This window comes from Mangifera indica, chromosome 13 (assembly GCF_011075055.1).
Source record: "Mangifera indica cultivar Alphonso chromosome 13, CATAS_Mindica_2.1, whole genome shotgun sequence".
Lineage (NCBI taxonomy): Eukaryota > Viridiplantae > Streptophyta > Magnoliopsida > Sapindales > Anacardiaceae > Mangifera > Mangifera indica.
The window spans coordinates 11,591,337-11,606,425 of NC_058149.1; the positions used below are offsets into that span (position 1 = coordinate 11,591,337).

General features: G+C 35.0%; 2 protein-coding genes across 4 annotated transcripts; one reads left to right on the forward strand and one right to left on the reverse strand.

Annotated features, from left to right (window-relative positions):
- Positions 1-5,347: 5,347 nt before the first annotated feature.
- LOC123194446 (polyprotein of EF-Ts, chloroplastic-like) lies at positions 5,348-12,033 on the forward strand. Its single transcript, XM_044607639.1, has 5 exons — positions 5,348-5,497; positions 6,274-8,510; positions 8,978-9,397; positions 9,783-10,485; positions 11,200-12,033. Exons 2-5 carry the CDS (start codon positions 6,341-6,343, stop codon positions 11,828-11,830), a joined length of 3,924 nt encoding a protein of 1,307 aa, XP_044463574.1. The 5' UTR covers positions 5,348-5,497; positions 6,274-6,340; the 3' UTR covers positions 11,831-12,033.
- Positions 12,034-12,410: 377 nt separating this feature from the next.
- On the reverse strand, positions 12,411-14,955 carry LOC123194447 (rRNA N6-adenosine-methyltransferase METTL5-like). 3 transcript variants are annotated; one of them, XM_044607640.1, is made up of 5 exons: positions 14,726-14,955; positions 14,247-14,335; positions 14,104-14,151; positions 12,841-12,900; positions 12,411-12,613 (listed from the first exon to the last, which is right to left on the reverse strand). In XM_044607640.1, the coding sequence occupies exons 1-5, from the start codon at positions 14,754-14,756 to the stop codon at positions 12,503-12,505; spliced, it is 339 nt and encodes a 112-aa protein (XP_044463575.1). In that variant the 5' UTR covers positions 14,757-14,955; the 3' UTR covers positions 12,411-12,502. The 3 variants fall into 3 exon arrangements, with proteins under 3 accessions (XP_044463575.1, XP_044463577.1, XP_044463578.1); XM_044607642.1 differs by lacking the exon at positions 14,726-14,955 and adding an exon at positions 14,455-14,648; XM_044607643.1 differs by lacking the exon at positions 12,841-12,900.
- Between the last annotated feature and the right edge of the window lie 134 nt (positions 14,956-15,089).

Consider the following 15,089-nt stretch of genomic DNA (forward strand, 5'->3'; position numbering starts at 1 on the left):
TTTCCTGGTTTTCTTTTAAACGAACATCATCTTAACACCCTTCTTACAAATCATTCAAAAGGTGTTTCCATGACACAGTGTACCAAATTTGCATGTGTGTCCTTGGGGTATATCTTCAGCTTTGTAGACTAGTTTTTAGGTAGTTTTGGGGCTTGATAATTGTGTTTTAGGGTCGAAGAGTATCAATAGGGTTTCTATCTAGACTCATATATTAGTCGGTCATTAATCAAGTATTTCGGTAACTAATACTCATGTTTTTTTATGCTTTTTAGTGACACAGTTTACAACTATCATATTGATTTGGAAGTCTCCTATACAAATAGTGAGGTCCCTCTAGTATAAAGGAGTAGAGTCATAAAATTAATTGTAGTAGATCCTTCGATTGAGGTCAAGGCTTGGCTTCGGCCTAACAAGGCAGAATTTAGCAAAGAACACCAAGAGGAATACAAACCTTTACGTGTTATGGACTGCTCATCGTCTAACTTGGGTGACAAGGAATTTATGAAGTCAGAGGATAACGGGGAGTGGTCCTCAATCATGGCTGCAGATGTAAAGCACATAGGGAGTTGCTACTACATTTGTATCTAATTGCCAAAATCAGGCGATTTCCCACACCACACCCCCTTGAAGGATAGGTATAATTTTGAGGGTAACCTTGTAGTTTGAGGAGACACTCCCTCTACACTTTTTCATGTATACAGTGCTAGATTATTTTTGAAGCCGCTCCATTAGAATTTTCGTCAAATGTGTATCGATGCACTCTCAATTTGTACGTATTTAGAACAAGGAGTAGACGAGCTCACTATGGAAGAGCTCGCCTATGCGACTTTGTCTATGCATTAAATGAGCATGCGACGGAACCAAGCTTCTACTTCTTGTCCAAGAAAATAGAGAGAGAGCTGAGAGGAGTCACTCATATAAGGAACAAAAGAGGCGACAGAAGAAGCAAGCATTTATTTTTTCTGAACTTGCACACCAAGCAATTTAGAGTAAGGAAAAGTTCTTGATTGCTAGGGTGTATGATTGTGTGCTGTCATTTTTAATCCAACTTATTGACTAACCGCATCCTTTCTTATTTTGCAGTTAATCAACATAAACATCCCTTAGTTTAATTTAATACATCTACATGAATATACATCCATAAATTTGTTTAGGAATTAAAATAGGTAAAGCATATGAATGTGTTAAATTAATAGGCCTGAATACATGGGTTTAACTTCTTGGTGATTTGACCACAAGCTCACTTTTATATAGGATAGGATTCGAATCAATTTGTATAAAAGCAAACTCAAGCTTATTTTAAAAGAGTTCGAGCTTGGTTCGTTTCAAAATCGTCAAACTTAAGTTTGAGATCATCGTAAGCTTTGAACTTCGCTCGTTATTAAAACAACGTTGATTTATATCGAACTTTTTAGATTCACAAGCTTCACAAATCAAATATCCTTAAAACTTGAATTTGTATTCAAAAAAATTAAACTTCTAAGGTTAAGCTCAAACTCACTTAAGTTAAACTTATTAGAATCAACCTCGAATAAGTTTGTCTCAAATTCAATCCTACTTTTATGCTCATCCCTTGAATGTAGAAATACAATAATATAAAGAGACTAATTAAAGCAGAGAAGAAAAGAAGGGATCATGTTGATTAGGTGTGATTTGACGAGTGATATGAGTATTAATATAATACAAGAAAGAACAAAGACAGAGCTTTGTGGATAGAAATGTGAAGAATATGAATTTACTGTAGATTGTGGGCACATGCAAACAGACGGGATGCATTACTCCACACGATTTGCAGAGCAATACAATCCCTTGGAAAACGCTGTCTATCTATGTGTCTGTGATGAGCCAAGATTAAAATAAAAGAGCCCCCACTGCTCCAAATCCATCTAACCATAAACCAAATCACCCTCTATCTCATATTTTATTAGATTCTTCATTGATTCTTCATATATCTTCACAGGGACTTCTTAGTTTTCCTGTCCTTTTCGTTTTTCTTTTTGGTAATCCATGGCTGAGATCAATTAACCTGGGTCTGAGTTTATGTGTACGAGGGAAAGATCATAGAAAGAGAAGACTCTAAGTATCTTAACTTTGTATGTAAATAAATAATAAACAATAATAAAAATTCTTTATCATTCTTGTATCGAAAATAAAATAAAAATAATAATAAGTTTCTCCAACAAAAATGAGAATTAAGGTATTCAACCTTCACTTATCATATTGTCATCTCTATTAATACACTATAGTTAAATTAGAGTTATTGATTTAGGTGGATCATGTGAGCATACGAGCTAAAATGCTTTTTGTGACCAAGATGCTCATCATATGCTTAATTAAAACATCATTATCGAGTCACTGAACACATCCAGGATACCTTATAATTAATTAGCTTGCAAAGCTCTACCTAAAAAATAATGCCCATGAATCCATGCAAGCGAAGACATCTTCGAAGATTGTATAATTTTAATTAGGATTGGTACAACTGGAAATGGGACCTCGGAAATTGCAACGAGATGCATGTGGAGATACTGCTAAATTCAAGTATCCAACACTTGGCACCTTTGGATAATGAAAATCTTTTAGAAAGCTTTACAAATGACTTGGAATTGTGGCACTATTAATGCATTAGGTCGTCCTGTCCCCTATTCAGTTGAAAATATATCCCAATCCCGATACCAACATCCTCAATGCTGTTCCGATATATCTTGGATACGGTTTCTTATGTCGTCAATTTAGAAAATTAATCCCACTATGTCATTATTTCGATTTATTTTTCATGATTGAAACTTTCCAATAATTTATTAGGTTTTATCTTAATGAGAGGGTCACACCTGTATAATGTTACTTTTTCTCATATGAGAGTATTTTATCTTCGTCTTCAATGAATATGACAAGGAAATGATTGAAAGAAACTACAGAGAAAGAAGTTAGGAGAGAGAGATAATGCCAATAGTTAGAGAAAATATTTCCATTGAAGAGTTGTCATCGAAACCTGAGAAAAAAATAATGATTTTTTAAACTTTGGATAGTTGATGGAGAAAAAATTATTAGATTTTTAAATTTAAAGAAAGAAATGTGATAAATTTTTAGTTTTTTAAATAGTTTTACTAAATAACGATTTTACCTCTAATACTAAGTATAAAAATGAATAAATAAATAAGTATTTGAGTTTTTCAAAGTTAATATGTGAGAACTTAGGGAAAAACACTAATCTTTGGTGGAAATAAGTCCTATGGCCTATAAAGTTATCTTGTGAGACAAATATGAAAGTTGAATTTGTTAATTGTCTCATGGAAAAGTATCCAGTGTTGAAGAAGTCATACACCTTCGTGGTGAGTTATTTATAATAATCTAACCCACGTTATTGTATTTAGTTTAATATCACTTCTTTTGATTATGCTGCCCAGAGAGCATACGCTTTTGCATTACAAAACCTAGCTTGCATACATGTACTCACATTATTATTATTATTATTATTATTATTTTATAATCGCTTCACTTTTGTGGCACTTGCCCACTGCAAATGTATTAGGCTTCAGCTCTGAGAAGAAGCTCTTGATTTTCCACTGAAGAAAAGGTTTTCGCTCTGTTTAAAAAAAACAAAACAAAAACAAAAAGAAGAAGAAGAGATTTTGATCGTCAGAAACAAATTTACGTAATGAACCGAATTTATCACAATTATAATTAATACGGAACAAATGAGTACGATGAAAAATATTCTGTTCATCGTCAAATTCAAGTATAAATGTAGTTTATAATATAATAAAATTATATATATTTATTTTGAATATATAAATAAGTATATATTTAATGTATGTTATCATATGATTAAATAATTTTGAATTAAGAATAAAATAATATCTAATTATATGATAATATATATACATATATATCAATTTATGTATATAAAATATGTTCATATAATATTATTTTTTACAATAAAATTGTCTTTTCTTTTTTAAATTTTAAAGAAACAAATGATTAACTGGGAAGAGTTTATTAATCATGTATACTAAAAAAATGAATATATAAAACATTGTTTCCTCCGGAAGCAAAGAGAAATAATATAATTTAAAGCCAAAAAAAAAAAAAAAATTTAGCTATGTACTGTTGTATGATCATTATGTGAGTCACTAACATAACGATCACATAAGGCATCAAAATTTGACCTAAAAATACTTGTTCATCCTTGAATACATAAATCAATTTTTTTAAACCCAAAATATAACGATGTTAAATTTATAATAAAAAAATAAAATCATTTTTTTTGTTTTCTAAAATTTATAAAAAATTATTAAAATTGTTAGAAGAATTTTGGATGTTTTGATTATAATATATTATCACAGTTTTTGGCATTATCACCATTGTTAATCAGAGAGTTGACATTACATCAATATCAACAGAAGGTAATGACAAAATTTCATCACCTCATTATCTTGATCCAATTGACAGAGTCGATACGATTGATTTGGTTAATTAAGGCTTGAGTTTTGTTGGGGTTATAGAAGGGAAAAGGATTATTTGAGCACAATTTGGGTGTAGGAGTAAGGGAGAATTTGGTGTGGCAGCGCCAAAAAAGAAGTGCGGAATAGGTGGGTGGTTTTGCCAGGGTGGGAGCCTATTGTGAGGTTGGGAAATGGTGTCGTGTCATTTATTGATACAAAAGTTTTCCCGTAAAAGGTGAATATGTGATATAATTATTTTGGTTGTGATCGATATGAGAAAGGTGGTGGTAAATGTGGATGAAGAGTTTTACTTGATGTAACCTGAAGATGGATAGAGAGACGGAGTTAAAAGAAAGAGAGACATAAGAAAGGAAAAGAAATGTTTGAGAGGAATTAGAGAACAAAGGTTATAGAGAAAGGGAGAGATTTCAATACGGGTAATTTAGTAATTTTAGTTCATATATAGTATTAGACTCAGTATGATTATTATTATATGATTGAATAATTTTGAATTAAAAATAAAATAACAATAAATCATACAATGATAAATCATTTATTTATCTAATTGTGACAAAACATTGCTCTTTATTTATACCACTTAAACATAAAGCCAACTCTTATAAAAAAATAAAAACCAATCAATCCTCAATTAGTAATAAAATTAATTTTAATTACTCCACTTAGAAAAAGTACTCGAACAAGAAGAAGAAACTAACATGGAGTCTGAATACTACTCATATTACACTCAAGTATAAATACAGAATCTCTGGAGCCCAAATAAGAGACCAGGAAATCCAATAACATTGTTGGGCTTTTTTGGACTTGGAATTGGCCCATGAATGCTGCAATCTTTGTCTTTTTATCACAATCGTGGGTCCCCACGATTAAACTGCAAAAGAACAGCATCGTGATTTTTATCCGAAGTACTCAAAGCAAGGAGTGGCTTATAAGATAAGGGGTGAAGGCCACACCTTACATCTTCCTCTCCTCTCTTGTTCAATACACTCTATCGTCAAGCTTCACACCTGAAGGCTTTCTCTTTTCAACATTAGGTACACCTTTTTGCGTATATATAGGCTTATGGGTATTTATTTTTCAAGCTTCTTCGTGTTAATGTAACTTTGGCATTATTCACCAGTTGGTTTTAAACTTTTAATCATTCTATGATACTTAATATGCTTTGTTGTGGTTTTTCCTTTTCTGAGTTATGTTGGAAGTCTGATATTTTGTTTTTGTTTTCGTTTTTTCCTTTCCTGTTGAAATATGTAAGCTTTTCTTATGTGTGATGTACTTCCAAAGTTGCTTTAAGTTTTCGGTGTATCACAAAGGCAAACTATCAAGCAACCTTATTGAACTTGGTTAAGCATATATCACTAGGAGGATGTATTTTCACTACTGGCATTAGCAATGCTCAGAATTGTCAGGATAGCATTGATTCAGTCTCTGCTTGAAAGTGGGCTTGTTGTTGTTTGAAATGGTATTCTCTTTTAAGCCAAAATTCTGAATATACAAAAATTAGGACCATGTATGAGCATAGGTTTAAGTTATCTCTTAGTCTTGTGATGACAATGCTATACCCATATAAGCCATTAAACCTAGCTAGCAAATGATGAATTTGTGTGAACCCGAAAATCATGTGTTGATCAGATTTAGTTATACAGCTCCTGACCAATGCACAACATGCAATTGTAAAAAGTTGATTGTTAAGCAAATTATGAACTCTGAGATTCTATAGTTGTAAAATATAGTATGCATTATTTTATCACAGTTATTGCTAGGCATTTCTTTTGCAAGGATTTATAACCCATGTCTTTTATTTTATGTGCAGCTGTAGATCTGATGAATAACTTGTTTTAGCTGCCAACTAGACCTTGAATCTTGCTGTTGCAGTTAACATGATGCCTGTGATCCCATGTTCTATAGGCAATATTTCACCAATTCCTGTGAAAGATTTTATGATAAAGAACAACAATTGTTTAACAAGATGCAGCTCAACCAGAAGATCTGGAAAACGTACAATATCTTCCACAAGATATGTTTTACCTCTTTCATCTTCAGTTAGAATTTTTTCACAATACCAAAGGGGGGGTGCTTTACATGGTAAATCCAGAATCCATATATTATCAGCCACAGGAGTTGACGTAGCCGTGGAGGGACCAGGTTCACCTGCTGCAGATGAAGGTTCTTCCGGGGCCTCAGACATTCCGTCTGATGTGGTTGAAACAAGTGAAACTTCCTCCACAATATCCGATGCAAGTACCGCTCCAGCTCAGTCAAAACGGTCAAGACCAGTTAGGAAAAGTGAGATGCCTCCTGTAAAGGATGAGGAATTAATTCCTGGTGCAACATTTACTGGTAAAGTAAGATCAATCCAGCCATTTGGTGCTTTTGTTGATTTTGGAGCTTTCACAGATGGCCTGGTACATGTTTCAAGGTTGAGTGATAGCTTTGTTAAGGATGTTGGGAGTTTTGTTTCTGTTGGGCAAGAGGTGAAGGTCAGATTGATTGAAGCAAATACTGAGACTGGACGTATTTCTCTTACCATGCGGAAAAGGGATGATATTAGCAACCTGCAGCAAGAGAAAGATGCTCCTACCAGTAGTGAGAAGGCAAGGCCCACCAGACGGAGCACTTCAAAGCCCAATCAAAAACGGGATGAGGTGAAAACCACCAAGTTTGTCAAGGGGCAGGATTTGGAGGGCACAGTGAAGAACTTGGTTAGGGCTGGCGCTTTTATATCTCTTCCTGAAGGGGAGGAAGGATTTCTCCCTACATCAGAGGAATCTGATGATGGACTTGCAAGCATGATGGGGGGCTCATCGTTGCAAGTAGGCCAAGAAGTCAGTGTGCGCGTATTGCGTATCTCAAGGGGACAAGTAACTTTGACGATGAAGAAAGAAGAAGATGCTGAATTAGATGTTCCGCTTACTGATGGAGTTGTCCACGTTGCAACAAACCCCTTTGTGTTGGCATTTCGTCAAAACAAGGAAATTGCTGCTTTTCTGGATGAGAGGGATAAAATAAAGAAAGTCAAGGAACCAAATATCCCAAAAGAAATAGAAGGGGAAGCAAATCAAACCGAAGTTAAATCTAGCATTTCTGAGGTGCAAGAGCAACTAGAGGTCAGTGCCCCTTCTGCATTAGATGTATTAGTGGAAAATGATGAAGTTCTTTTAAAGGAGGAGATTGTGGGAGCAGATACGGTATCTGACTCATCAGGAAGTGTGGATGGTGCACTCCAAACCATGGAGAAAGAAACGGAGGAGAGTAGAAAAAGTTTGGCTCCTGAAGGGAGTGTATCTATCGAGAATCAAACAATCGAGGAGTCTTCTTCAACCAACATATCTGAAGAAGTAGAGGTGAATCAAACCAAAGTTAAATCTAGTATTTCTGAGGCACAGGAGCAACCAGAGTTCAGTGCCCCTTCTTCATTAGACGAACCAGTGGAAAATGAAGAAATTCTTTTAAAGGAGGAGATTATGGGAGCAGACATGGTATCTGACTTATCAGAAAGTGTGGATGGTGCACTCCAAACCATGGAGAAAGAAACGGAGGAGAGTAGCCAAAGTTTGGCCCCTGAAGGGAGTGTATCTGCCGAGAATCAAACAACTGAGGAGTCTTCTTCAACCAACATATCTGACTCGTCAGATACAGTATCTGAAGTTCTTTTAAAGGAGGAGATTGTGGGAGCAGATACAGTATCTGACTCATCAGAAAGTGTGGATGGTGCACTCCAAACCTTGGAGAAAAACACGGAGGACGGTAGCAAAGGTTTGGGTCCTGAAGGGAGTGTATCTACCGAGAATCAAACAATAGAGGAGTCTTCTTCAACCAACATATCTGAAGAAATTGCTAAACAAGTCTTGTCTTCAGAAAACCCAAAAGATGAAGTTGTAGAGAGTAAAAGTGATGATTCCATGGCAAAAGATGAAGTGCCAATCCAAACACCTAGTGCAGAGATTGAAATTGCTACTGCTGCACCAGCTGAAGATGAAGAGGCAGGATCTACTCCTGACAAAAATGGTGGTGTCTCCAGCTCTGTTGTACAACCTAGGGAAACCAAAGGTTCATTCCATGCTTTTCATGTGCTTTAATTTTTAATGTTTTTTTGTATACTTGCTGTCTAGGAAACGTAATCTTCATGTCCAAAGTTGCATCTTACTATGTATCACATAATTTTTCACAATTAAAAAGATAGCTGGTGTTAACTAAATTATTACATGAAATTTGAGCTAATAGTTTGTTGTTAAGATATTCTGTTGGCAAAAATTAATGGTGGACATTTATAAGATATAGATTGTGGTTTTGCAAACAAACAAAAATTGGTGAGGCATTAACATGATTACTTTATGATGGTTCTTTCTACAATTCCTCATTATATGATTGACGTAGCACTAAGATGTTGTCTTTAAGAGAAGAATTATAATGTTGATATGAAAAGAAAGTGTTTTCTTAGTTGGCTCCTCTCAAAATGTCGTAGCATGGTGTTCTTTTATTTGGGTATGTTTTCATATATGTTGATTCTGGTGTAGCTGGAGAAGTTGGTGAAAATTCTGATCCATCTGGGGAATCAGCTGTGAAACAGACTGTGTCTTCTGGAAATCAGGTCATTGAGGAAGTAGTGGAGAGTCAAGTTTATGATACCAAGGATGAAGTGCAGATACAAGCACCTGCTGCTGAGACTGAAGTTGCAACAACCCCAGCAGTTGAAGATGAAAAGACAGGACCTGATCTCAAGAAAAATGACAACGTCGAAAATTCTAACGGACAACCTGAAGTCCCTTCCCCCAAGGAAAACGTGATTACTGGTTTGGACCCTGCTGAGACTGAAGTTGCAACAACCCCAGCAGTTGAAGATGAAAAGACAGGACCCAATCTCAAGAAAAATGACAATGTAGAAAATTCTAATGGACAACCTGAAGTCCCATCCCCCAAGGAAAACGTGATTACAGGTTTGGACCCTATTTTTAACCCTTGTGGCTGCCGTTCTAGCTTGCGCAAAGGCATTTCATAATTGGGACTTCATGTGTACTGGAACTGTTAATTATAATTTGTAAGATGTAGCAGAACTAATTGAAGGCTTCAGATGGGTGATGATTGTTATTGGTAATATTGTCTTTAGGCCTTGTTGAATTGATGGTTCATTTGATGAATGAATGGTGAAATTCATCAATGATTCCAGTTAGTTGATGATGCCATTCTAATAGTGTCAGGTGCCTGTAATTAGTATAGCAATGACTGGTCACTGTTTGGTGTGAGTAATTAGCGTAGCAATGTCTGCCTCCTACTAGTGTGTACCGTCTTTTTTATTTAATTCTGTTTGTTTGTGGATTGCAGCGTCTATATCACCGGCTTTAGTAAAGCAGCTTCGTGAAGAAACAGGAGCAGGAATGATGGACTGCAAGAAAGCTCTTGCAGAGACTGGAGGAGACATTGTCAAAGCTCAGGAATTTCTTCGAAAAAAAGGTCTAGCAAGCGCAGAAAAGAAAGCTACAAGAGCCACTGCTGAAGGAAGAATAGGTTCTTATATTCATGATAGCAGGATTGGCATCCTGGTAGAGGTGAACTGTGAGACGGACTTTGTCTCTCGAGGTGACATTTTTAAGGAGTTGGTTGATGATCTTGCCATGCAGGTGGCTGCATGCCCTCAAGTCCAGTATGTTGTTACAGAAGATGTTCCTCAAGAGATTGTGAACAAGGAGAAAGAAATTGAAATGCAGAAGGAAGATCTCTTGTCGAAACCAGAGCAGATCAGGTCAAAGATTGTTGAAGGACGGATCAGGAAGAGGCTTGAGGAACTTGCATTGCTTGAACAGCCCTACATAAAGAATGATAAGGTGGTGGTAAAGGATTGGGTGAAACAGAACATTGCAACCATTGGCGAAAATATTAAAGTGAGGAGGTTTGTGCGGTACAATCTTGGAGAGGGCTTGGAGAAGAAAAGCCAGGATTTTGCTGCTGAGGTGGCTGCTCAAACTGCTGCAAAATCAGTGATAAAAGATCAGCCTGCTGCAGTGGAAAAAAAGGAAACTGTTGATAAGTAAGTGACTGCTTTCTGTGAACTTTGGCTTGTGTAATAGTGCAATAATTAATGGTTTCTCATGAAATTAGGTACTCTGAAATGTATAGATTATCCATAACGTTTTTGCAAAAGACTTTTTTGTGATCTGAATGGAAGATTAGGTGTTAATGTGGCACAGGTTTAGCTCAGAATTACAATTGAAAACACGTAGTCTTCCCATCTGTTGGACTTGTTGTGTAACCAAAGGCCAGTATTTTTTCACTTCCCAGTTTTATTTGTAGGTTTCATTTTAACTTACCTGTTTTATCATGAAGACATCAAGACAATGCAACTTCTGATCCAGTTGACCACTGATTTTCATTCTAGTTTGTGTTGTCTGACAGTTAGAACCTTTATTAATTTGATAGGGATTATATGCTTGTAAGAATCTTACCTCTCAGCAAGTGAGCGAAAATCTTTTATAGATGGTGATGATATGATTCATTTTCTCTCTAATTTCAGCGATTAACTGTATTCAACATTTCCATTTGCATTTTTTTGCTATGAAGTTTTTTGGTTCTGCAGCTCCATTTAAATGGAAGAGCTGGGAAACTCAGGTCTTAGGGTCAGGGATGTGAAGCTTTAAGGGTTTATCAAATAAACTTTATTTTGTGAACTGCATGTGAAAATAAATGTGACCAACATGTATTTGAATATGTTGCAAGTCTAACAAATGCTCAAACCTTATTTCAGGCCACCAGCTTCAACCATCTCTGCCGCGCTTGTTAAACAATTAAGAGAGGAAACAGGAGCAGGGATGATGGACTGCAAGAAAGCTCTCTCCGAAACTGGAGGAGATCTTGAGAAGGCACAGGAATACCTGAGAAAGAAAGGCCTTGCAGCTGCAGACAAGAAATCAAGCAGACTTGCAGCGGAAGGCAGAATCGGTTCCTACATTCATGACTCACGCATTGGGGTATTGATTGAAGTCAATTGTGAGACTGACTTTGTGGGTAGAAGTGAAAAATTCAAGGAGTTGGTAGATGATCTAGCAATGCAAGTGGTGGCATGCCCACAGGTGCAATTTGTATCCATTGAAGACATTTCACAAGACATTATAAACAAGGAAAAGGAGATTGAGATGCAGAGAGAGGACCTTTTGTCAAAACCAGAGAATATTAGGGAGAAAATTGTTGAGGGGAGGATCACAAAGAGGCTTGGAGAGTTTGCTCTTTTAGAGCAACCTTTCATTAAGGATGACAAAATTTTGGTAAAAGACTTGGTGAAGCAAACTGTTGCTGCTCTTGGTGAAAACATAAAAGTCCGAAGATTCGTTCGATTTACACTTGGGGAAGCAACTGAAGATGATAAAAAGAAAAACTGAAGCTTGAGATGTCAGTAAATCACAAATATTGAGGGTAAGTCTTGCAAGTACTGGTGGAAGAATTTTGAATTGAGAGACTAATCTGATTCTTTTTGTTGTGATTAAACCAAGCTATATGATCTACTACTAAAGTTTTTGAAGAAGAGGAACATTTCAAATCTGTTTTATGCTAAATGAAAATATGATAACACAGTTCCTTGGAAGCTTTTTTTTTTTTTCATTATTATTATTCACATTTATTCGAAATAGGGCGTTTTACACTTGTGTTAAAATTTGTCCCAAAGTTTTTATGTAAGATAATCATAAACTCCGTCTAAATCATTTAGAGAAGAGTTCCCCTATGATATATTTCTCCTGGAAAAAGTAATTGTAATTGACAATTCAGCCCTAAACGTCAGGAAGATCTGATGGTCACAATTTGATTTGCTTACTAATAGACAGGGCAAAACTAGAAAAATTTCTCCCTCCGAAAATTCTTTGGCCTCTAATTTGAAGCTAAAGCTCCCATAAATTCAATGAGCAGAAAATGATGTAAAAAAAAGTTTCACTAAAGTCCACCACAAAAATTAAGATAGAGAAATGAAGAAAAGTCACTTCCATTCTCCATAGAAGTAAATTTGTTAAGTATTTTTCAAACTTGTATATTGTTTATGATACACCCCAATGCACATGCTAAGTAACTTCTCTTTGAGTCTTTTTTGGAACAAATCGCCAGAGGTCCACAGCAATATCCACTTCCTTTTTCTTATGAAATTTGTATAATTGTGGAACATCACATGGAAGCTGAAAAAAATACAGAGGAAAACAGTAAGGGGCATTTGAAAAAACAGCATCACTTTTTAGAATCCGGAAAGTATAGTTATAATATTAACCCACTCAACCAGATCATGCTCATCCAGCAACCCATCAATATTACTCAACAATGCAAAAATAAAGAATAAGCTTTTCTCTAAGTTAGCACTATTTTATAGGTCAACAAACTGGCTCCAAGCAAAGCCATTTTTAGCCACCTCGCATAGAACCTCAGCACTACTAGCATTAAGGTCCCGCAAGGCTGCCTTTTTCACATGCTGAGATGCCAAGAAGAAAAAAATCTCGTCATTGTCAGCCAAAGCAATTATTTATCCAAACAGAGACATTTCAATGTCACATGAGGTATATAATGCCACAAGGAGGCCTAACAAACAAATAAGTCAAATTCTTTGAAAAAAAGTTAGGATCATATTCTTGTACCCCAAAACAAAGTATAAAATCTTATGATGCTTCCACTTATTATGCAGTTTTCTGAAGGATTAAGATGACATAAGAAATAGGACCTAATACTCCATTTAGTACAACTTCTTCAAGTTAAGCTTATGAAAATAGAGTCATTATTGAAAAGCAGTAAATTTTATAATGCATAAACATGAAATAGTTTTCTATAAATAAATTAACAAAGTAGGTTTCATCATAAAGAAAGGATAATGAAGATTTTCTACAATAACACTGAGGTAATTTTCACACTTTAAAACTTTAAAATAAAAAAATAAAATAAAATAAAAAAACCCTCCAAGGAACTTATTGAAAGAGCTCAGATGTTTTGCTGTCATTAAACATAAAATAAAACCACTCTATTCAATAACTTGTTAACTCTTTCTTGAATTGCGGCAAAGCAACATAAACAAGACAAATTAAATTTTTTTCTAATATTAGAAAAACTCTTTTAAGTAGTATATAGATTGTTACAAACAAGCACTAAGAAGAAGAAAAGCAGTAAAAAAGAAGCTGGAGCAATCTATAATTGGATCTTGCAAGTCGTCTAGCGAAGAATTTTGTAACAAACAGATCAAATATATTACACAAAACTGGTCTTTCCACAGAAATTTCCAAATTGATTTAACAAGTTGATGTTTGCATAAACAATATCCAGCTAGTAACGCAAATTCCAATTGTTCTTATGGCTACAATTTTGAGGGTCAAATTAAGGGGGAACATTTATAAAGATACAGATAAACAGAAAAACTGAAAGGAAAAATATGTATCCATATTTTGTTTTATAATAGCATACTGTAAAATAGTTCAGTGCTGTCTAACAAAAAAAATCCAGGTTACAAATTTACATAATCTAATGACCTTAGGAAACGAGATACTGAATGACTCAATTACCTTCCTTCATGTGACACTTATTAGTATGTTGTATAAGATAAATAAATGGCAGATCAGATCAGATCATGTGGGAATAGCAATCAAAATTTAAAACTTAACAGCTAAATATTCCAAGAAAAATTACTCACACCTCTTGTGGAAGTCTTGTGCAAGGAATAAACTGCTCCAGAAGCAACCTAGCACAACAACCAATCCACAAGCAATGTACATATTACAAACGAAATAAGATCAAATTCAGTCATATAGCATCAATCTTCAATATTATATTTACCTTCAAAGCCACTGAGAGGAAATCCATATCAGCACCTTTTCTTCGAGTTCCAAATGGAGGATTCATTACAACAGTATCAACAGTTTGACCTAAAAACAGACCAACCACAAGGAAAACATATAAGTTGCAAAAGTTCAACAACAAAGTAAATCGAGAATATCTCATAAACTTAAATTTTATGTAAGGACTCAAGTAGAAACCCAAATACCTTTTTCTCCATCAATTACAAACAAATATCTTATTAATCATGCAAATTAATAAAGGAGCTGCTTGGGATATCTTTGATAGACAAATGCCCAACATAGTTACAAATAAACCAGAAAAGAGGCAGCTATCAATTAACTTATTTCCATTAAAAGAGAAAGATTATTCTCAACCCAGCAATTCTAAACCAAAACACACACACACACACACTGGAAAAAAAAAAAAAAAAAAAAAAAAGCTAGATAGTGGAAAATAATTCCTACGTCAATACATACCAAAAGTCCATATCATCCAATGTTCCTTCATTATACAGAAATGATACTTAAAATATTAAAAAGATGAACCATAATACTATTTTCCTTGAACTTCAACTAATGAAATTTCAAAAAAATAATAAAGAAGGCCAAGTGGCTTTAAGCAAAGATATCTTTTAGTAGCAAAACCCCATAGGTATTCATCCGTCTGTAAATTCTTTTTCCCAACATCCGGGTTGAGAATCTGAGAAAATAATTTTTTATAGGGGTTATTCCCCAAACCCCATAGGTTTCAAAACATGTTCAATTACCCCACAGGTTTGTAGGGTCTAGTGTGTAGAAAGCACTGTTAGATACGAATCAAGCCAAATCCGAACATTTTCTG

Coding starts and splice junctions, on each gene's coding strand:
- LOC123194446 (XM_044607639.1), top strand. CDS start 6,341: ATGATGCCTGTGATCCCATGTTCTATAGGCAATATTTCACCAATTCCT. Junction 9,398..9,782: donor CAAGGAAAACGTGATTACAG/GTTTGGACCCTA, acceptor TGTGGATTGCAG/CGTCTATATCACCGGCTTTA. Junction 10,486..11,199: donor AAAAAGGAAACTGTTGATAA/GTAAGTGACTGC, acceptor ACCTTATTTCAG/GCCACCAGCTTCAACCATCT.
- LOC123194447 (XM_044607640.1), bottom strand. CDS start 14,756: ATGAAGGAACATTGGATGATATGGACTTTTG. Junction 14,336..14,725: donor TTGGATGATATGGACTTTTG/GTATGTATTGAC, acceptor GTCTGTTTTTAG/GTCAAACTGTTGATACTGTT. Junction 14,152..14,246: donor TCCTCTCAGTGGCTTTGAAG/GTAAATATAATA, acceptor TTGTTGTGCTAG/GTTGCTTCTGGAGCAGTTTA.